The sequence below is a fragment of the Podarcis tiliguerta genome, assembly GCF_965153285.1.
Source record: "Podarcis tiliguerta genome assembly, chromosome: 5".
Classification (NCBI taxonomy): Eukaryota; Metazoa; Chordata; class Lepidosauria; order Squamata; family Lacertidae; genus Podarcis; species Podarcis tiliguerta.
Genome location: NC_139538.1, coordinates 29,839,306 through 29,862,922, shown reverse-complemented (window position 1 = coordinate 29,862,922; position 23,617 = coordinate 29,839,306). Strand labels below are relative to the sequence as shown.

Below are 23,617 nucleotides of genomic sequence, written 5' to 3'. Positions count from 1 at the left end.
AGGCCCGCGGAGGTGGCAGCTGCGCGCACGCTTCCCTCCTCCGAGGGTTTTGCTTCCGAGCAGACGTGCCCTGGGTTGCGCCGCGGCATGTACTTACTAGGACGTCCCGCCTTCCAGGCACGTCTCCGGGTGGGTGTGCAAGGCAGTGCGCGGTGCGCCGGAAAGGCAGCGGCTTTTTCACACGTGCAGATCCGTCGCCTGGAACACAGTCCGCTGATAAATAAGCAGGCGGTGAGCTTGTGTCCGCAGGGTCGTCCTATGCAGGAGGCATGTACAGTGGGATTTAGGCCCCAATATGATTTAGGTTTAAAGGTAAAGGGACCCCCTTTTTAGGATTGCCTTAAAAAGACCTTTCTTATACTCTGAGCTAGGAGGGAAACATCAGTAAACAATACTGGGGTGCATGTGCACACACAGTTCTGAGGGCTCTGTCACTTTGTGCCAGCTAGAATTACAGTGCTAATTCTCTGCTTGTGTAAAGATAGTGGAATGGCTAGGATTCCACTTCTCTTTTTGTATGTAAGGAAGCTCTTCCAAATGCACATATAACAACAATATGATACTGGTTGGTGTACAGAAAATGTATAAACAAGCATGGAAAGAGTAGGGAAAACCCATTTTTACACTGCTTTTCCTTTTGCCATGTACAAAAGGATAATAAGGCTGTAATCCTAACCCCTCTTAACTTTGGGTACACATAAATGAATTCAATAGGTCTTGCTTCTCAGTAGACATGGTTAGCGTTGTTCTGTCACTGGGTTAGGTTAGGTGGACTGTTCCCCACCCCCGTGTATATGAAGACAACTTTCACTCAAATCCTGTTCCAAATATGCATATTCATTGATACACATTTCTGGGGTGCATAACATGTTGCCAAGAAATGCAGATGAGGCCGCAAGCTGGCATCCATTCATATTAAGTAGGTTCTGGGTGTTTAGGGAAGCTGAAGACTCAAGTTGTTATGGATTGGTTTGGCTTGATAACAGTGAAGTTGGTACGGATTGGCTAGTGTTACTGCAAGATTCTGATCTCTCACAGATCTGTCCTCTCTGTTGGGTTGCAGCAACCTCTCATGGAGACATCTCCTGGTTTTTGTTTCCCTTTCTGATTCTAAAAAACAGGGAAAGATATACAATAGTGTTAGTGTGGAGGATGAAAAATGTAGCTTCCCAGTCAGACATAGTTGGCTGCAGCTTAAAACACTGCTTATAAACTGATTCTGAAAAGTTGATAATGAGAAATTGAAATGAGCATTGTAACTAGAGGATCACAGCTAACATGATTGTATTCATACTGGCTGATGAGGTATGCATTGAGTTTGTATCAACAGTGTAGAGTAGAGACCAACCTGTAATGTTGCACTTCTGACATGATACTAGATTCTTTCATCAGAGTTGGAGAGGTAGTTCTTTGTTTTGAAGATGCTAATTGATTGAACTACACTGATACATGATTAATCATTAAGCTACATTGAAATCTTACTAGGGTTAATTAAATATCAACTGTTACGGTAAGCCTGCAACTTGCACGCATTTAATTTGTGCATATTCAGCTTTATGCATGTGGCAAAACATTAAAAAATAAAATTAAAAAGGGGCAGGGAAAATGACTTTGGTAATTCCACCTACCATTGAACACAATGGGTTTTGACTATGCGTGATTTTGGCTTTAGGCACAATCCCTGGAACGTAACTCTCACACAAGTTGAGGGTCTGCTGTATTGGTAAAACATAAGTACAGGATGTGCCTTCAAAAAATTCCTGCAATTTTTCCATGTAAGCCATATTTCTGGGTAGTTCCCCCCCCCTCATTTTCACTTCAGGACATAATTATGGCATTTTGAATAATTCAAGCCTTTTGTGTACTCACTGGATCTTGTAGATAGGTAATTGCAGTTACTAATTTCAAATGGGCAAAAGTAGGGCTCTTAAAATCATGAGATTTCACGACATAACTGATAGGCTTTGTTTAGGTTGTTTCTTTGATACACTATAGCTGACTATTCATTGTCAAGCTACCCCTCCATAATACGAGAGTTCAGACATATTTATATTAAAATAAAACATTTGTGTAAAGAAAAATAAACAGACAGACCATGTAGCATAGTTCAGTGGTAACGCTATTACTTTCTCTTTTTCTGGATTGCCAGAACCAGGGATGTCAACAGGATTTTCTTGGCCTAGTGCACTGTATGTAGCTTGTACTTTGTCCCTCACCAAGAGTTATGAAGAAAGACATGAACCTTTTACATAGCTATACCTATTTTAACATTTATATCAGCAGCAACATTCCCCCTGGAGAATTTCTTTATCCCCTCATAAGTGTGGAAACAGTCTCCATGTTGCTACTACAGTTGTCTCTCAGTTTACGAACGTAATCCATTCCTGAAGTCCGTTCTTAAACCAAAACCGTTCTTAAACCGAGGAATGCTTTCCCTAATGAGGCCTCCCATTGCCGGTGCCCTTCCACCATTCGGCTTCCGTTCTTAGACCGAAGTAAAGTTTGCAAATCAGGACACTACTTCCGGTTTTGCGGAGTTCGTAAACTGAATAGTTCATAAACAGGGCTGTTTTTAAACCGAGGTACCACTGTATAACCAATAAACACCCCCCCCCTCAACATGCCAGGGTTGGGCTACACTTCAGAGCTGTTACTCTATTCCCTCTGCCCCCCAAATGGATATACTAATAACGATATTATTTTCATTGCAGGGAATTAAAATGTTCGTACACTCAATGATTGTTTTGCAAATATTTAAACCTGAATGCAAGAGTATAAAGTCCTTGTTTCTACCTTCTGCCTTGCAGTAGCAGTTCTTTTCACTGGGCAGCAATCACAACTCTACAAGAAAAGAAGGGTGGGGGACAGCTTCAGCATGAACCATGCATTCTCTTCTGTTATCTGAATCCAGAAAAAAAAAAATCACACACATCTGAAGGAAGACCCAAAGTCAGCTTCAAAATGAACCAGGGTCTTCCTGGTTTTGAGGGTCTTCCCTGGTGGATGTGTGACTCTAATATTTTTCTCTAGCACTTGTCTGTCACATCTGTTGTTTCAAAAATTGGCTAGAAGCACTGAAAAGCAGGAATAGGCTGATGGCTCACAAAGCAGTTAAGAGGGGTGTCTGCATGTCTTGCTTCATAACTCTTGGTTCGTAAAGGCTAAAGACTTGTTTTTTTATTTTATTTTAAAATGAAAGTTCAGAGTCCAAACTCTGCTGGCTTTGGGCCCAGTTTAGCAGTACTCTCCTCCCGCTGGGCCTGGAGAGGTAATTATACAAAACTGCGGTTTCTATTACACAGGTGAATTTTTTGTGATCTGTGGTTGTGTCATGGTTTGGCAGTGTTCCGCAAGTATATTGAGGTGTACCAGGAGTGTTATCTGTTGTTGAATTAAACGTAATAATAGAGATAAGTGTAGGCAATAGTGCCCTACAGCATGTGTCTGGATGAGCAGGAAAGGGCATTCACCATAAATGTATGGATGGTATGTGGAAATTTCTAAAGGTTCAGAGCAGTACATTAAACAGCAATGGTTATTAGCATGACAAAAAGAGACACGGGTGGTACTGTGGTCTAATCCACTGAGCTGCTTGGGCTTGCTGATTGCAAGGCTCGCAGTTTGAATCCGCAGGATGGTATGAGCTCCCGTTGCTCTCTCCCAGCTTCTGCCAACCTAGCAGTTCAAAAGCACAGCAGTGCAATTAGAAGGTAAACAGCGTTTCCATGCACTCTGGCTTCTGTCATGGTGTCCCGTTGCACCAGAAGTGGTTTAGTCATGCTGGCCACTTGACCTGGAAACCTGTCAGTGGACAAACGCCGGCTCCCTCAGCCTGAATGGAGATGAGCGCCGCAACCCCATAGTTGCCTTTGACTGGACTTAACCGTCCAGGGATCCTTTACTTTTCCTTTTTTTTTTACTAGTAGTGGGTAGGCACTTTCTTCTTTATAGGAGTTCACACCAGAGATGATGAAACATACAAAGTTATCTTTTTTCAGAATAAAATTGCATACTCTGGGAGGCAAACTGAGTTTCTTAAATTTGTAGGTGCTATACCACAGAACTATTACCCATAGAGGGTGGTGTAATATGGTGTTTATTTCTCTGCTATCACCTGCATATGGGCACGTTTCATCATGGAAATGCTTTTCTATGTATACCACAAATTGCTTATCCCAGTGCAATGTCTGCTGCAACATGTTCATAATGGTACCACAATTTATGCATGGGGCCTGTCCTTCAGTTTAACCCAGTAGGAAAAGCTTTGATGGTGGAAATGTTTTGTGAGCATATTGCAAAGGCTTCATTAATAAGGGCAATTGCTTATAACAAATGTTTAAAACATCATCATCTTGTTTGTGAAGGAACCCCAGTGTGTTTGGGAAATATTTGTTGGCACATATTGGCCCGGTTAAGATGTAACATTAAGCTATGGTTTACCAGTATGTGTTTGAATCTTGGCTGATACCCGTCTCCCTCCCTGTCTGGTAGGGCCACAATGAGATTAAAAGTGTCAATTAATAGCAGTCTGGTGTTGTACCTGCACCCTGAACTGTGATTAAATCTGCGTTATTGAAACAAACAAAAAACTATGGTCAAAAATCACTTTGTCTGGGTTTGTGCATAATGATAAACCACAGTTAGTTTAAAAACAGAAGTCAAAACGTCCGATCTTGTGGCTGCAGCAAAGAGAAGGGGACAGTGCATGACCCTGACCCTCTTACTCATATAATGATAAACCATGGTTTACTATTATCTTAATATAGTCATAAATGTCGTGTGGAGCTCTAGTCAGACCTGCCAGCCTTCACTGTGGCCTCACATGACTTTTAGAGGTACCTTGTAGCTCTTTGGCTGTTCTCTGTAGGAGGAAACCTTTTGTGTGAGCCAGGTACTGTGCAAGAAACCTTAGCCCAGGCATAGACAAACTCTGCTCTCCAGATGTTTTGGGACTACAACTCTCATCACCCCTGACCACTGGTCCTGTTAGCTAGGGAAGATTGGAGTTGTAGTCCCAAAACATCTGGAGGGTCGAGTTTGTCTATGCCTGCCTTAGTTCCTATTTCTGCTTTCCTTATTGAAGAAGCTACTAAGGCTTCCTAGAACCACCAAGGTTCTGGTGTATAAGACAATATATGTTTTGCTAGGATTTGCCATGGCAAACATGGCTTTTTTGCTTTGCAATGTGTGAATTTACCCTAATTCTCACGTGTGAAAGAATGTAGAGTGCAAGAAAATGCATATTTAAACAGTACAGTGGAACCTCGTGTTACGTACCGTCCTCCTTGCTAACACTTCAGGTTACGAGCTCTGCTAACCCGGAAGTAGATGCTCCTGGTTGCAAACTTTCCCCAGGATGCGAGCGGAAGTCATGCGCCAGCAGCGCAGCAGCAGCACGAGGCACCATTAGTGAAAGCGCTCCTCAGGTTATGAACAGTTTCAGCTTAAGAACGGACCTCCAGAATGAATTAAGTTCGTAACCGGAGGTACCACAGTAAAATGTTTGCTATTTTTGTGCATTTCTATAAAATGCTTTACTAACAGTACAGGGTGAACATATTGCTTGTGTGACTTGCCTTAGAAAATAAATTAAAATGCAGCAATTAGACTATTTTATAATTCAAACTTTATTCTTGAAATTGAATCATTGTAATTGTAGGTGACTTTTGGGAGGCATCTTATGTACATAGATGGTATTGTATAAAAATGATATATATGACCTTAAGCTAGAACTCCTTAATCCAGGCATAGGCAAACTCTGGCCCTCCAGATGTTTGGGACTACAATTCCTATCATCCCTGGCTAACAGGACCAGTGGTCAGGGATGATGGGAATTGTAGTCCCAAACATCTGGGGGGCTGGAGTTTGCCTATGCCTCCCTTAATCAGTTGATTAAAATATAATGGCATAGTTACTACCAACTGGCACAGATACGTCTTAATTCCCCCTGTATAATCTGTAGCATGAGTCTAACGTAGCAAGCAGGCAGGAAGAAATGAGATTTTTACAGATGAGATGCGGGCCTTTTGAGAACTTATCTTCTAAAGTTCCCTGTAGTGTCTTGGAGAAGTTTCTGTTTGTCTGTCTGTATACCTGTGAATATCAAAACAGGAATTTAGGATATGGCTGCATGGAACTTATATTCTTTGCCCTGGAGTATATTATAATTATTTTAATTAATTAATTAATTACCAAATGGCTTCTAAGCAGTTAATTAATTTTTGTCTGGATAACTTGAGTGTGTTAGAAAAGATGACTTATGCAGAGGGGTCAACAAAGATGTAGTTTCAGTGAGAAAACATTAAAAATGTGGGTACACTTATCCCAGACCACCTTTGTCTATGTGTTCTATGTGTTCCAGTGTTCATGGAGGGCCTGAGCCTGATGAGCTAACAATGGGTGGTGTTCAACTTAATTGGAGTAGATGGATTGAAATGAATGAACATGACTAAGTTAGATCCATTAATTGCAGTGGGTCACCTCTGAGTAAAGCTTAGTTGAATACTACCCAATAGCCTTAAAGATAGGCTAGCTACTCTGCTTTATCAACATAGAGTTCATGATTTGGGGTATTTGCTGTCTTGATTAGCATTGAAACCTAGTCCACTTGCTGTCCTAAGTAATCACTTGTAGATACTTGTAGATCACTTGTAGATACTTCAGAGATTAAACACACTAAACTTAAATTAAATTACATTTTTCTTGTATCCGAGGTCTAAAGCACCTTCTAGCAAGTCCTTCAACAAAATGATGGCATTGCATTTTGCTAATAAGGGAAGAAAGACGAAAATTACATGTTTCGTTTATGGTTTGCCAAAATCAGAAGTGAGGGGAGGGACAGAAGGGGCCTCTACTGCTGGCAGGAACTCCTAAGCTATTTAGGAAAACTGCATTAAAAGAGAAGCTCCTTCAGCCCAAATATTTGTAGTTTGTGCATCTTACTGCTGGTTCACCAAGATCTAGTATTCATTTTGTGACAAACTTGTATCTGAACTGTACCACTTGCATAATTGAATGCTTTACTGTATGAAATCCTCGAGATAGAAAATGTCAGAGAAAGCTTACTCCTTATAGTCTAATATTTTATTTGTAGAAGTGGGTGCAATATTCAGGTTTTACACTGTGAAATGCCCTGAGATCTATGAATGAAGGGCGGCATGCAAATTTGATTTATTATAGTTGTCGTTAATTATTATTATTATTATTATTATTCAGTTATGGAAGCTGAATCTGCAGTCTGAAGTGGTATAGTCATGGTGTATCACCTCAGTAAACACCAGGGACTTAGTCTTTGCTCTTGTAGACTGGATAAGTTTGCATCTCACATCTCCCCTACCTGCAGCTTGGTCATTATTGAAGGCAACATGTCTGGGTATCTAGAGCTGGTGACTATAGTCTTCTGTTTATCCAATTAATCTTAGTCAACTACCAAGTGGTACTTAGTCACAATGATGCTCTAATTCTGTAGACAAAGGACATCTGTTGTATCTATAGTAAGGAATGTTATCTCTCTTCTTATGTTTGAAAGGCTTGGTAATAAAGGTTTTCATTGTTTCTTAACCATGCACACATGATGCAAAGCCTAAGCAACTTTTTGATCTCATTGGATAAATGAATTTGGTGGGAATTACAAAAGATGAAAGTGTTGGGGCTGCTTGGCATCTTACAGCAATGAATTAGCACTATATACTGACCACATCTTACTGTAACATTTGAGGGTTACTTATGTTTCTGAAAATACAGAACAAATGCCTTGAGGACTTCCTCAAGTGTGCCTGCAAGCCTAAAGTTGTAACATACACATCTGCTCACATTTTTAAAGGCTCTTTTGACATTGAGACCTGAATGCACTCCAGCATTTGGCACCTCAAATGTCAACAAGGATAGCAAAAGAAGAAGAAGAAAAAAGACCATTTTATTTTATCAAAAAGAAAATAAGCATTCTTACTAAAAAAAAAGTTGAAGAAGCTGTGTGTGTGTTAAAAATAGGTTGAATTAAAAACCAATAAAAGACTATAATTAATTATATTGAAAAGCATGCCTCAGAACATAGAAAACCTAGGATGCAGTAAAATTGGTTAGGGAAAGTGGAGTATTATGTTGGATGAAGAAGATTTGGCTGAAGTTGATATTGGAAGGAAAACTGACACTGAGTAGAACAGGGGTGATGAACCTCTAGACTAGAGTCTGCAGGCCAAACATGACCCAGCAGGGGTTCAGATTTAGTCCACAAGCATGATTTCCCCAAATTATGCCCACCTGCAGTAAAGCAGTAGTCTGTGATCACCAAATGAGCAAAATAGAATGAGATATTTAGCACAGGAAAAGGGCAGATTTCCTTCAAGAGGAAGGGACCCAATTAGGGGCTTGAAAGCACAAGATAAAAGGAGCAGGGAGAGAAAGGGACTGGCTGAGACACAGAGAGACTGGGATGACAGAGTAAAAAGCTAAAAGAGAAGGGGCATTCTGCTCTATGGAGCAGAAAGTGGGTGAAGTAGATGGCTTGGGGCTGGTAGAGAAAGCAAGGGGGAAAACGAAGGGTTTGGCTAGCCAATGGACTTGCTTGCCAGGGAAGAGAGGAACGAGATTTCATATCTGCCTTTATTTCTCATATGTTGGAGTTTGTTGGGGTGGTAGTATGGAGACTTCTGAAGTGAGAAGTAAAGGTAAAGGTACCCCTGCCTGTACGGGCCAGTCTTGACAGACTCTAGGGTTGTGCGCCCATCTCACTCAAGAGGCCGGGGGCCAGCGTTGTCCGGAGACACTTCCGGGTCACGTGGCCAGCGTGACATCGTTGCTCTGGTGATCCAAAGCCGCACACGGAATGCCGTTTACCTTCCCGCTAGTAAGCGGTCCCTATTTATCTACTTGCCCCCGGGAGTGCTTTCGAACTGCTAGGTTGGCAGGCGCTGGGACCGAACAACGGGAAAGCACCCCGCCGCGGGGATTCGAACCGCCGACCTTTCGATCGGCAAGCCCTAGGCGCTGAGGCTTTTACCGACAGCGCCACCCGCGTCCCTAGAAGTGAGAAGTAGTAGAGGGTAAAAAAGAGACACGGACAGTGATGTGTATGTGCTACTGTGTGGAAAGTAACATTTCTGTAGTGGGTTCCAAAGATTCCTAGTTGCTAAGGTGAAAAACATGTTTTATGCTCAAGTTGGTCTTAAATATTAATATAAAAAAGACTACAAATGCTGGTAGTAATTGGGTGCTAAAAGTTTTTAAATGGTGACAGACAGGAAGCTTGTCCTAAATATCTGAGGTATGGCTCCTACAAGTGCATCTTTATTCTGCTGTCCTAATGAGTAGAAGGAAAAGGATTACCGGTAATTTCTTTTGTGGGTTTTCTGGTGGGAGCCTTGGGCCTTTGAAACTACCAGATTAGCTATTGTGGGGAAGGAAGTCAGATTTTAGGTATTTGCATCTTGGCTTCACATGTTTAGAAGGTGTCTGTTGTTCTTTTATTTAACTTTCAATTTAGAAGTGTTTAGAAAGATTCACAGTGAAGAAATCAGTTGATTTCACAGGAAGTGTTGTATCTCTTGAATGTGCTCTGACTGAGTTTCTTTAATGGAGATTCTCTCCAGGCCAAATTAACTTCATTCTCAGCTACAGGCTACCAAAACAAAAGCTGGACTTTTGGGGTACTTTGTAACAAATTATCCAACATTCAGTTAATAAGTGTTTAACATATGAATGACTGTAGCTCAGGGGTAGAGCACATGTTTTTCATGGAAAGGATTCCAAGTTCAGTTCCTGGTATCTCCAGGTAGGGCTGGGGAAAAACTTTGTCTTAGAACTCCAGAGACCTATTGCCAGTCATTGTTGAGAATGCAGACCATAAGCAAGCTGGACCAGTGGTCTGAATTGGCATAAGGCAATTTATATCAAAAGCACAACTAGCAGAAGGAAACTCCATATGTTAAAAGAAAGATTCCTTGGAGACTGTACTGATTGCTTCCTTGGCTGTGATTATCACACTTGGCTGCAATGCCTGAGTTGTGCAATTTGGATTGTGACTGCTAGTTAATAGTAAGAGATATTCAGCAAGCTACATTGACAGGTGATTGTCATGATAAAGCATCAATCAATACCAGTCCTTGCTAATTCAACCCGAAACCTACCACTAAGTAACAGTACATAATAGGGACAGCACATGAGCCATGAAGAAGCCACTATTTCCTCCTTTCCTCCTCCTTTCCTGCCTTCTTTCATGCAGTTATTTAATAGCCCAGGCAAAAGATGCTCCTGCTTGCTTGCCTAGTCTTCACTATCAATGACTGCATGAACAATTCCTATTCTCTGTTGCTCTGCTATTTCTATTGTCTGCTACTGGAGATAACCCCACCCCCTGCAAGATCCAGTGTACTGAGGAAAGTGCTGGATTCTAGTAATATGCTTTCAATCCTCAGTGTGCCCTGGGTTATGGAATATCTCTCCTATCCTTTCCCAATCTCTGAAACAGTTACAAAAAAAGGGTCATGCATAGTCATTGTGTTGCACAACTGAGATACTGCTAGCTAAACAGTCAATCTTAAACTACTTCATAAAGTTTATGGTGTTATCTTTATGGACCTTACACTTCTGATTGCCGTACCTCAGATAGTGTGAGACACCTGGAAACCACTGAGCCTTTTGGGTTTGCTGATCGGAAGGTCGGTGGTTCAAATCTGCACAATGGGGTGAGCTCTCGTTGCACTGTCCCAGCTTCTGCCAACCTAGCAGTTCAAAAGCACACCAGTGCAAGTAGATAAATAGGTATCACTGCGGCAGGAAGGTAAACAGCGTTTCCATGGGCTCTGGCACTCGTTACTGTGTCCCATTGCACTGTAAGTGGTTTAGTCATGCTGGCCACATGATGCGGAAAGCTGTCTGTGGACAAATGCCGGCTCTCTCAGCCTGAAAAGCGAGATGAACCCCGCAACCCCATAGTTACCTTTGACTGGACTTAACCGTCCAGGAGTCCTTTACCTTTTCTCTCTCTCTATATTATTCATCTGAGTTATATATAATTTTGATTGCCAGCTTTAAGCTGTGGCTTTTCAATTCTCTCAGTGCAGAGTTCATCTTTGGAATGAATTGCCATAGATTGTTCTTATGCCCCAGTGCATAAAATAGCTCTCTTAAAACCACTTAAGGGATGACTAATGTGTTTGTGGCCATTAAATCAGTCTTGTATTTAACAACTTGCCAGGTAGCTGTGAGTGATGAGGAATTCTATGCAGGTGAATACTCTTGCCGCACTCCACTTGGATAGCACGTTAATGGCAAAGGATGGAAAACTCCTTCTCTTCCACATTCAACACAGGAGGGACGCCCTTTGCTTTTCTTTCTAATAGAAGGCAAGCTTTTTGTTCTGTTTTCACTAGCCTGCTAAGAAGCCACTAAGTTTGCATTTCCATACTAGCTGCAGAGAAAGGGGCTTGAACTAATTTTTTTGCTGGGGAGTAAGCTTTGTGGGCTTAATTTACAAGGCTATGCTAAATCACAAAACACTATCTTTAACGTAAAGAATATACTTCTGGGTTTTAGGTAGCAATTGACTAACAAAGGGTGAAAATTGTACTGCTCTTGTGAAATCCTCTACAGGCATCTGGCCAGGAATTCCTTTCTAAAGTGAGCAGTGCTGGGGCTCAAGACCCTGTGGAAGTACTAGCCTCTTATATTGGAAGGGTTTATTCTAATTCACAATACAGTATGGTATAATTACTCGGGATAAGAGGGAGAACACTTGTGTGTGTGGTCAATTCTAGAGGTAAGATAGCTATGCTAGTGAGTTATAGATTATGTCAGAGGTTTTCAACCTTTGTGAGTCCACCAGCTTGACCAGCTACATTCTTTCTGTGGCACCCTTGTGGGGCTCAGGAGCCCAATTATGTAACCACTTGCCTGCAGAGCTGGCAGCCTCTCACCCGTTTTCGAACACCCTTCCATGTGGAGTTTTCCCTTAGCCTCCTCTACTCTCCCCTCTCTTTGGGAGTCCTCTGAGCACTGCCCGTCCCTGGTCTCTGAGCTGCCTCCCCCCAAAGAGAGGTGCTTTCCAGAGGCACCATTCACCTGCGGAGCTTATAGCCAGGACTGCTGCAAAAAACAGCTGTACAAGCATCAGAGAGGGCATCAGAGGTAGCACAGAGGCACCAGAGGAAAGTGTGACAGAGGCCAGTGTTGCCAGCGGCACCCCTGACCATCATTCAAGGCACCCCAGGGTGCAGCGGGACACTGGTTGAAAACCACTGGATTATGTGTTTGATGGCACTGCTGTGTTATAATGTCCAAGGCTAAATCCATGCATTTCCCATTAGTGAGGAGCCAACATTAAGCTCTGCATCTGGTTAGCCAGTACTGCATCTAGTTAGCCAGAAGTACTGACAGAATGCTGAGCTAAGACATCTGCTTGTCTGATTTAATACTGGTTGCCATGTCTTCCCGATACTGTGTATATAACATCAAGCAGTAGTTGCACAGGTAGAGCTTTCCTCTTCTTCTTGTAGCAATTATGGAAAGAGCTATAGTAATTAACCTATAAAGTGATAGAGAGGCGCAAGGATTTTTAAAAAATCAGTTCACAGGTAAGCAAACAAATGGTAGACATTTACATTTGCAGTTACTAAACATGAAAAATAAAAACCTTATTAATTCACATCATTTTTTATAAAGTATAGCAATTATTTGTTTGGCTGTATTAGCAGAATAATACTATGTCTACTGCAATGTAGAACGAATAAGAATACCCCACAATTGCCACCTTTTTATAGTGTGAAAACTTGTTTTGCCTGAAAGCTTGTTTATAATTTAAAAAGCCACCATGGAAATTTTGAATCTAAAGGCGTATTAATAAAATATTTACCAAATAAAATCTTAAGGCTGTGGGTGTGCCCAATATATGGTCATTTCACAGATCACTAGACTGTATTGCTTTTGTGTGGCAATCAATATTTAATGTTTACTATCCTGGTGAGCTAATAAAAAGCTTCAGAGTAAAATACCTATGTCATGTATCGTAACAGTTTGTTTACCTTCACACACCCCAACTTGCTGTTGACTTGCTCAGATTATATAATTCTGATGACTATCCTGGTAAAAGATCTATTTCACTTTACTTTTGCCGTTTCATTACAAAAATAGAGTTTGAAACCGAAGCAAGAATTCCAGTCCATTAGGCTGCATACGTGCCTTAAGAGTGCAGATTGTCAAACATGGTGACAGGACCTGCCCAAGGGATGAGGAAACTGTGGTTCTCCAGACATTGTTGTACTTCATTTTCCAGCAGCACCAGCCAGCCAGGCCAGTGAGCTGCAAATAATGGGAAGTGTAGTCCAATTTTTAATTTCAGGAAAAGTGTTGCATGAAGCAGCATACGAGACCCGTAAAAACCAACACAACGCAGCTTAATCGACACTCCTATAGCTGCGTTGAAACGTAACGCATTTAAGGAAGCAGGGAAAACCCTAAAAGTTTGTGAGATCGCGCTTAAAGCATGTTGCAGCTCTCCTAAACTCGTGATGGGCTCGTTGGGCGTTTCCCACTACCCGCTCCTGTGCAGAAACATGTGCAACCGGCTTCCTTAAAACTACTGGGCTCTCCATAGCAGAGCCCCCCCCCCCCCCCGGAAACAACCACAGCCGCACCTTAGAAGGTAGGGCTCCAACCCGGCAGCCAAACCTTGCTTATCTTTTGACACCGCACCCCTGTGGAATGCGCGAGAAGCCACCTTTCCCCGATGCGCGGCGCTCCCTGAGACACCCCCCCCTCGAGGGGGGCGGAGTTTTCGGGCTGGGGGCGTGGAAACAGGCCAGTGCCTGCCGGCTTGCAGCCACGTGGGCTCCGAGCGGCTCCTTTTGTCTGGGTCTCGGATGGGGAGGGGCGGGCTAGAGGGAAGCGGCCGCTCTTCGAACCGCGTCACAAAGCGGATTTTCCGTTTCCACGGCAACGCCTCCTCCTCCTCCGAGTCTGCTCTCAACCCCCGGGACAAGGAATCGGATGGCAGTGGGTGCTGCCTGGTACACCTAGCGGGTGGGGGGCGGGGGGAGGAAGGTCGCCTCCCCTCCCTCCCGCCCACCAAGGGATCCCACTTGGCCAGGTAAGGTTTGCACCCCTGCCAGAGTTGCACCTTTCGAAACAGCGCTGCGCCTCCTCCGTCATCCGGGTGACGATGCTGAAAGACGCCAAGCAAGCGTCACTCGGCGCACTCAGTGCTTTCTCTTCGCCAACTTCCACGCGTTTCCCCCGAAGCTATATATAGATACAAGTTGCCCCAACGCTTTCCTCTTCTCCTGTTAGAAATGAATGGCGAAAGGGCGATTGTTCCGTTCTTTGGTTTTAGCTCCAATTTTAAGATGCTTATACCCACCACTGGTTTTTGGTTTTTTAAGATAGCGAGCCACAAGCAAAGCGGAAGAAATAAAAACATTAAGGCACGTGTGCTATCAAAAAGGAAAGAGGACCCAAATAATCTTTCCTTTAAATCACGTAATTAGTTCCGGATTTGACAGTTTCCCCTTGAACTGAATACTGCTGCCGCATAGCTTTTGATGGGGCTAGATTATCACCAGGCTTCTCACCCAACACCTGTTACTGCTGCTAGTTGATGAAGTAGCTGAAGACTTAACTGCAGTCCTATGTACACTGACCCAGGCTCCCTAGTAAATGTGCATAGGATTGCAAGCTAAGGTTGCGATCACACACCAGAACGTAAGACCAATTTAACTCCCATCACACTTAGTAGACACACACAGGATTGTATGTGAAGTACATATAAAATAGATCAGTAGCTTAAATTTTGTATCTGGGTGCTTTCAATCCATTATTTTTCTGTATTGTCGCCACCCAAACTGGGGCAGAAGCAAATGGTTTGCTTGTTCACTGTGGAGCCTGATATATGTTGCAGCAAAGTAATTTTGTGACATATTTTTCTTTGTTTGCAGTATAGCCCTGAAATGCAACTGAGCAGTGCACAGAAAGTTCAGCAGGTAGTAAAATTAAAGTGTATAATGTGCAAACAACTTTATGATAAATATGTAAAATTTATAGCAAAGTGCATTTGTCAAAATACTGTTTTTATTTACTACATTTATAGTCCACCTTTCCTCCAAGGAACTCAAGGTGGCATACATAATTATCCCTCTCCTCATGTTAGTCTAACCTACTTCACAGGGTTGTTATGAGGATGAGTGATGGTGACTGGCCCAAGGCCACTCAATGAACTTTATGACCGAGTAGGATTTTGAACTGGACGGTCTCCCAAGTCTTAGTCCATCACTAACCATTACACCACATTGGCTTTAGTTGATACCTCGTGCATTTATACTTCTGCTCTGCATTATACTTCTGCCCTGTAAAAGGTGCAGGGGAGCAACTGTGAGTAGGATTGTGTTTTAAGTGGGAGTTTCCTTTTCATTAACAGCTATAAATTCATATCATGTACTGTATGGGCTTACACATTGTTTCCCTTCCATGTTTAACTCTACCAAGTGAAACCCTTAAACACACAGTTGACAAAACAGCCACAAAATACCCAACCATGTACGCTAGTGGAAGTGCATCTGATAACATATGCAGGCTATTGCAACCAAATAAAAGTATTAGTGAGTATGGTGATACCAAGCCAGAAAAATATATATTCAGGTTTTGTTTCTGGATTAAATATGAAGTGTAATATTATCGCCCCTTCGACACCAGCATCATTGTCATATTCTGCATCTGTTTTTAGATATTTAATCATTTTGTGTATGCTTAAATTGTGTATAAATTAAATTGATAATAACAATAATTCTGATAATCATGGGTCCTTGTTAATCTTTTTGAAAATTTGACTCTGTGTAAACAGCCTCATGCACTGTTCTCAGAAAAAAAAGCAACCAAGTTCAGGACCAAGTACAGATCTTATCAAACATTCCATAACTTTTCCTTAGGCCATCTGAATGGAATTCATGGATTGCAGTTTGAGAAACTGTGCCCTAGGACTTTACTCTCATATTATCATAGAACAATAGAGATGGAAGGGACCACAAGGGTCTTCTATTCCGACCCCCTGCAATACAGTAATTTTTTTCTCAGTGTGGGACCTGAACCCACGACCCTGGGATTTAGAGCCATATGCTCTACTGACTGAGTTATCTACTAAAATATCATTATTCTATATTAGATTTGACTGTTGCGAACTGTGTTGAATGCTATTGTTAAAAAAGAATAAACCTAATCAAGGTTAGTCAATTGTCAAGGCGATTCTAGTTAATTTTTTTAAAACCCAGACAACCCACCTACCTGTCAAAAATGAAAACTGTACACTAGAAGTTCTTGTAGTTTTAAGCATTTTTGAATTCTTTCGGATTCTCACCTTACGATCTTGGGAGCAGATGGCCTTCCTTAGGACATATGTGCAAAAGTTGAAGAGAGAATTGTTTTGTTAAGCCCATCAGTAATTCTTCTAGCCCAGTCTTTCAGCATGTTGTTCTTGCATGTTTGAAATTTTATTATTGTTTGCAAAGCACATATTTCTGCTATTTGGAGGATACAGGCTGTTGTGATTTAATTCCTCTGTGTGAGATAGTGGGCCTTTATGTTGTCCGCAAGAGAAGCACCTGAAGATGTTTTCTGTTCCAGTTCCTAACTGTAGGCACCTGGTTGTCTGCATCCACTGCTGTGAGCAGGACTCAAATTTTAGAGTACTGGCAAATTGTCAAAAAGCAATTGTTCCCTGTGACGTACCAAAAATGGAATACCACACGTGGTGGTAGATGTGCTTGATCTGTTAGACATGGGCTAGTAACCAACAGAATCCAGATTTGAGTGGATGGTGCACATCTCATAGTTGGATAAATTGGCCTGTGACTTGGAATCAATATGATGTATAATTGCTTAGTCTTGGATGTTAGGTTTTAGTTTTTTTGGTTGTGAGCCTCCCCGAATGCTGTGTTGGTGGGATACAAATCCAGAAAATAAATAAAATGTGATGCAATGGACTGTGGGGTACCATGGCAGTAATTGTATTTTGTCTGTATCTAATTAATGTAGTGCAACTTGGAAAATTTGCAGGTTGGATCTTGCATCTATTTAGGTGAAAGGGCAGCAATTAGTTTTTTATAGTTGCTTTAATTTAGTTTCACATTTTTGTCTTTAGATTTCTGCAACGTTGTGGGTGAAATACTCAGCTGAGACTGAAGTGTCTAGAAACTGCTGTCCCATCGGTACCAACCACAACAATGAGAAGTCATTTAAGGTTTCTTTGTCTTGACACTTTGTGCTTTATTCTAGTTTAATTGTTCGTCACAGGATTATCAGATCAGCTGGTAAACACATTTTTATCTGGATTTCCCCCCACTTTCCCATTTAAGAACCGTACCTCTGAAAGTAATTATTGTATTATTGTATAATAATTGTATAATGGGATCAGTCAGTGCATTTCCCAGAACTCTGGACAGACTGATTTTGAATAAATCCTAAAACACATTTTCTTTGAAACAGCCTTTTTTATTTAATACTTGAGTGGAACCTGGCAAAAAATTATCTAAAGCTGCATCCATAATATAATTTGTCACCAAAGAGATTGTTGGTGAAATAAAGCAAAGAAAGACTATATAAGCCACCTTGCTTCTTGTAGTACAGGATGCAGCTTAGAAAGGGTGAAGTGGGGAATCAACCTGCCTTCTCCCTACCCCCTTGTTTTTCAGAGTTGACTGGGACTACTCATTTTATCTCTCACAACAACCAGAGTTAGCAGGTGCTCTTGAAGAATAACTGCTCTTAAATAGTATTTTTTCAATATAATTTAATTTTAGCTGTGCTGAAGAGTGGGCCTTTGAAACTTGTTCTTTGTTACTGAAACCTAAAATGCTTGCCATGATTTGTGTTCTTTCTTCAAGATGGAGAATATAGACCATGTGGTGGTATACTTTCAGGGAAATCAAATTCCCAGGAAAAAAATGCTGTTGGTATCCCACCTCGGCCCCCCGCCCCCAAGAACTCAATATGATATACTTGCTTCTCTCTCTCTCTATTTTATCCCCACATCATCCTTGTGGGATGGGTTAAGAGATAGTAACTGGCCCAAGGTCACCCAATGGGTTTCAGGGCTGGGTGGGGGTTTGAATCCTGGACTCCCAGGTCCTAGTGCAGTATTTTAACCACTGCACCACAGTGGCTGTTACTTAATTACTTAAATCTTGTTATATTTTTGTAAAATCGCCCTATTTTTATCATTATTGTTATGCCTTACCATGAATTAATGAAAACATCTCATTAAGTTTACAGTAAAATTAAACTTGCACATAATTCAAAAAAAGGTCTAACTATATTTAAAAAAGGGGGGGAACACGGGTGGTGCTGTGGGTTAAACCACAGAGCCTAGGACTTGCCGATCAGAAGGTCGGCAGTTCAAATCCCCGCGACGGGGTGAGCTCCCGTTGCTCGGTCCCTGCTCCTGCCAACCTAGCGGTTCGAAAGCACGTCAAAGTGCAAGTAGATAAATAGGTACCGCTCCGGCGGGAAGGTAAACGGCGTTTCCATGCACTGCTCTGGTTTGCCAGAAGCGGCTTAGTCATGCTGGCCACATAACCCGGAAGCTGTATGCCGGCTCCCTCAGCCAATAAAGCGAGATGAGCGCTGCAACCCCAGAGTTGGTCACGACTGGACCTAATGGTCAGGGGTCCCTTTACCTTTATATTAAAAAAATAGGGTGGTATTCAGCTAAGTTTTACTCATAGTGGAACCATAGGAATTAATGAAGATGACTAAGTTAAGTTTGTTAATTTCAGTGAGTCTACTCTGACTAAAACTTAGCTGAATAATACCCACAACAGCAAATATCATACAACCAATAACAGCAAAAAAACACAAATCTTGACCCCAACAAAACAAACACAATATCCGTTGCTGCTAGCTTCTAGGCATCCATAGTAGGAAGTATTTCAGGGGTCACAGGATAAAGTGGTCTCTGGCTGCCGCCACTGCCGCAGCACCACCTCTTGTAGCTGGAGTCAGTCAGCCCCCCCCCCCCCCAGGCCAGGTGAAATTAGGCCAGCACAAAGGGGGCAGTTCCTGTAGGACTCGGAGCACCCATCAGTCCTTCAGACCATTTCCAGTGAAGAGGAAAGACCAAGGTTGTGGCACTAGAACAAAGCCAGTATCTTCTGTTCAACCTAGATGCCCTACTGTCACAGAGAGACTGCAGGAAAGAGAGGCTTTAGAAATTAAGACCTGCGCTACAACAAGTTGGTTCTCTGTTGGTTAGTAGAGGAACTGAACAATGGGGAAGACACAGCTGATCTTTTTGTCCAGGGGGGCTGTGGGCCTTTTATGACCAAGCCCACAGATACAATCTCCCTGCCCAAATTCTTACTTGAATTGCTTACTAGAAGTATACAGAGATTGCCATCAAGCCTTCTGCTTTGCACTGCATATTTGAGGACAGAAATTGGGGCTACTGGCACTGCTTTCTCTTTACATGAAGAAAGGACTCTTTAATCAACTTCATAAATTTGTTAGTTTTTAAACGTAAAGTGCCACAAAACTGTTAAATTCAATGGATGTTAATTGCTGTCTGAAACTGGTTGGCAGAATTCTCTCTAATGTTGTGCTGGTACCAGGCAGGGATTTTCCTGTCCTCCCGGGCCTTTTAGCATCCATTTAAATATTGATATTAGCACATTTAGCTGCTATTTTCTTTTTTTATGGTTATGACTCCTATATTATTTAGGTCTTTTAGTGCACATTGTGCAATGTTAAGTGCTTCAATTCAATTTTATCGATAGCATGACTGTTTGTTGAAGAGTTCTGTGTAAAACTTTGCATATCCCCTAGTTTGTAGATTTTGACCACAATCTTAATAGCATTAGCCAGGCTTGTCTGTAGCTTGCTTACTCCAGAACACACGCAGAAAGGTTGGCTGGGTTGGGTTTGCTGAATGTTGTGGTAGCCTTGGTTAATAATTGTGAAATGTAATTGCATGTAAAATATTTTGTAATATATTTTTATCCCATCGTTTTTCAGATAGCTTATTATAGCTTGTAGTAAAATTCATTTGAAGTACTATGAATGTAGTATGATAATTTGTGGCGAGAGCATGCCCTTCTATCATTATCTGAACTTTGGTTTGTGAGCTAAAAGCATACCATTTCTCTTGCTTTCTTACAGGCACAACAGAAGGTGTTAATGCAAGTTCTGCCAGTGAATTAAGCATATATTTAAAGGCCACATAGCAATATGGCTTGGTAAGTAAGGTGAACAAGTAAAATGACATTTTATGATGTTGTGCCATTTCTCAATGTTCAAAAAAAGTTCCTTATTTTTTTAAAAAAGGGTAATTGTAAACACTGTGTCATTCATATTCCTTGCTTAATTTAGCTTTAATGTATGTCTATAATTTGCAGTAAGTACTGGATAGGAGGACTGCAGCTAGTCAGTTTGGTAGGAAATTGTGAGCTATGCGGACCAGTGGCAGATTCAGTAGAAAATTTCGGGTTTCCTGTGCTTTTTGAAAAAAAACGTTTTTGGGGTTTTTTGCAATTTATTTTTGAGTATATTTTAAGAATGACTCTTCTAAGTATACTAAGAATTTTGTACTATCCTTTTGAACAACATATATTTGACTTTATGAGGTCTGGACATTGTTCACAGGTATCTTTATACAGTGGTACCTCGGTTTATGAACTTAATCCATTCCAGAATTCCGTTCTTAAACCAAAACCGTTCTTATACCGAGGCATGCTTTCCCTAATGAGGCCTCCCACCACCCGTGTCCTTCCACCGTTCATTGACTGAGGTAAAGTTCTCAAGCCAAGACACTATTTCTGGTTTTGCGAAGTTTGTAAACCAGATTGTTCTTAAACCGGATTGTCCTTAAACCAAGGTACCACTGTATGGGCTCAATTCAGATGTCCCAAACACATTCTCCAAATCATGGTTCGGAGGTTCGAGAATGTGATGCAGACTCCTTGTGCCTGAAATGCATCTTTCCTTCTACACTTCCCAGTTTACCTAATCATTTTATCATGATCAACCACTTGGCAGCAGTTTGCCTTTCAACTACGGTTTGCAATAGGTTTGTCAGCCCTTGCTTGGAGGCAAAGTGCTAAACATCATTTGTCAATTGGGCTGCTGTTTTGAACTTTGATTAGATGAACCAGGAACCCTTGGAGGAAAGTGCTAACCTTCATTTGACAATTAGCCCCACAATTCTGTGATTTTATGAGTTCGTCGTGAAAAATTTGGTTAAAGAAAACAAGGACGTGGAAGAGGGACCTGTGTAGAGAGGAGGGGTAGGTAAATGTCTTTCTCAGTTTCCTACCTCAGAACCCTTTAACTGGAGGTGCTGTGAATCAAATATGGGGGACTCATCCATGGAAGATGTGCTCAAACATTTAACCTCTCCACTTTTGCTTGGCCTTTTTAACTTTGTTATAGTTCCATAAATGGAATATGAGTTTTGATTATGAAACCTAAGCCAATGCGGTCAATGTGTGATGATAGTTTCCCCCCTTCTTTTCTGTTTCAGGACTTCATTGAACTTTTTGTGATATACTTTGTAAGCTACACAGGAGAGCATGAAATCTTCAAAAATGGACTCTATGAAGCTAAAGCATGATATCAATCCATTGCTTCTTTTTTTTATAAACTTTGTAATCTTGCTTTACACAGTTATAACTTTTATTCCATGGTATTTATTTTCTGGAGCAAGACATGTCATAGCCAAGTCAAAGCAAATTAAAGCTAAACCTGTGAGTTGCAGGCCAGGCAGTGCTTACAGATCTGTTAACAGTTTGCATTGCTTAGCATCTGTATTATACCCTGGTTGTGATACACTCGACAAAGCTTTCAAGTATGCTAGGAGTAAATTTAAGGACAGAAAACTCCTGGGAACACGGGAAGTCTTGAAGGAGGAAGATGAAATCCAGCCATCTGGAAAGGTTTTTAAAAAGGTAGGCTATGTTTCCGTCTTTTTTTAAAACATCCCTTTTTAAATGGAATGTGAAGCAGAGGTGAGGAACCTGTAACCCTCCGCATATTGCTGAACTACATCTCCCATCATCCCTGCCACTGGTGGCCTTTGGGAGTCTGCCAACATCAGGTTCCCCACTCCTAGTGTAAAATATTTTATGTTGTAAGGAAGGAGTATAGACAGTGTATGTTCAGTTATGGTATGGAAAGCAGGCTAGTGTATGTTTTTGCGGCAAATTTAAATATAATAGTGCTCCTTGGTAAGTTTGATTTGACAGAGGGAAGCATGTCTACTGTGTGGACCTTTTCAGAACAGTTGGCTACAGATGAGTTCTCACAAATCTTCTCCTGGGTCTTGATGGATAATTTGTATGTTTGCTACTGTTGGGTGTGATAGTGTAGTCTCAAACTTCCAGTTTACTAAATAAATTCATGGAGGTGGGTACATTTTTTATGGCTGATGGTCATCTACTGTTGCTCTAGTTTTTCAAACTTTGTTGACTTGCACCCTTGCTGGGAGAAGTTCCCAGGCTTTAAATGGTGGAGGGGACAAGAAGGAAAGGATGCCCGGGGCAGCAATCGCCTGGAATCTTGGAGGGCCCCCACAGGCCGCACAATAGTTTGTGTGAAATAGCACTGTGGGAAATGGCTGGAGACTTCAGACTTGCTTATGATAGTAGAGAATCACTGATGCATGGCTTGAGTGGGTTTTTATTTTGTTTTCATGAACCTGGAAATCCCATTGCCAAGTTACTGATGGCATCTGCTCCTCCCTCTTTGACGCATAGCTGTCAACTTACAGATTTGAAAATAAGGGACCAGCAGCCTTGAAAATAAGGGACCTGCAGCCTTCCCTGTTCCAGGCACTCCAGTCTTCCTGTCCTCCTGCAGTCTGGTCAAACTCATGCTGGTAGCTTCGAGAACACTGTCCAACCAACTTTGTAACCAGAGGTTCAACTGAATAGAATCTGAATCATATGCACCACAAGGCCTAGGCAGCCTCAACTTAAGATGGCTCCCCTGGCTTTGCACTGCAAAGTTTGCAGCAGCACGTGCAACAAAATGGCGTCCAGCATTCAAAACCCCCCTCAGCTTGCATTAACTAGCCACAGACAAGGCATGAAAGCTCCACCCCCCAGTCGTTCTTAGACTTCTTATTGGGTGAGCAACACAGCCAAGCAACACAGTTGGAGCCTCCCTCCTCCCTGGCCAGCAGGGAGGGAGGGAGAGGAGCTGCTTCCTTTGAAATTTAAGTGACATTTGAGGGACATCCATCAATAAGGGACAGCAGCGGGACATGACACTGGAATAAGGGACTGTCCCTTCAAATAAGGGACACTTGACAGCTCTGCTTTGGCGACTGTCCTGAACGCAAAGATCTGTTTGCCCATGTTCTCCATACACTGCATAGAAAATACTTGTATTTGACAGACCAACACCTCCCAACTCCAAGTCCTTTGACTTTTTCTCTTGGCTCATTTTGGTGAAGGAAAGAATCAGTGTAAGTTGTTCATGCCACATCTTTTTCTTCTCCAAAACAGTTCGAGGTGCTCTAGTGGGCATTTTGGTGTTGGTAGACACTTCCATGTGCAGGAGTTAAACTCAATATTCTCCATTTAGTTCCAGTGCTTCAAAAATATTGGCCCAGTGCATATGTAAACCCAAGACATAGTTTGGCTTAGTG

At 41.9% G+C, this 23,617-nt stretch overlaps 1 protein-coding gene and 1 long non-coding RNA gene across 12 annotated transcripts in view; one reads left to right on the top strand and one right to left on the bottom strand.

The window, feature by feature from the left end:
* The window catches only part of ACSL3 (acyl-CoA synthetase long chain family member 3), a 58,020-nt gene that overhangs the window by 965 nt on the left and 33,438 nt on the right, over positions 1–23,617 (top strand). The window contains exons 1-5 of one of the 10 annotated variants that reach the window (XM_083442740.1): positions 13,840–14,080; positions 14,925–14,969; positions 17,120–17,218; positions 20,131–20,207; positions 21,491–21,914. In XM_083442740.1, the coding sequence (XP_083298866.1) occupies positions 21,540–21,914 (375 nt within the window). In that variant the 5' untranslated portion in view covers positions 13,840–14,080; positions 14,925–14,969; positions 17,120–17,218; positions 20,131–20,207; positions 21,491–21,539. Of the gene's footprint in view, positions 1–13,799; positions 14,081–14,924; positions 14,970–17,119; positions 17,289–20,130; positions 20,208–21,490; positions 21,915–23,617 lie in introns of those variants that run through there. The other 9 variants (XM_083442733.1, XM_083442736.1, XM_083442739.1 and 6 more) reach the window with 9 other exon arrangements.
* LOC310678731 lies at positions 598–13,769 on the bottom strand. 2 transcript variants are annotated; one of them, XR_014511906.1, is made up of 4 exons: positions 13,629–13,769; positions 10,598–12,520; positions 5,916–6,093; positions 598–1,110 (listed from the first exon to the last, which is right to left on the bottom strand). It is a non-coding gene; the product is annotated as an uncharacterized lncRNA (long non-coding RNA). The 2 variants fall into 2 exon arrangements; XR_014511907.1 differs by lacking the exon at positions 13,629–13,769 and having other exon boundaries at positions 10,598–13,618.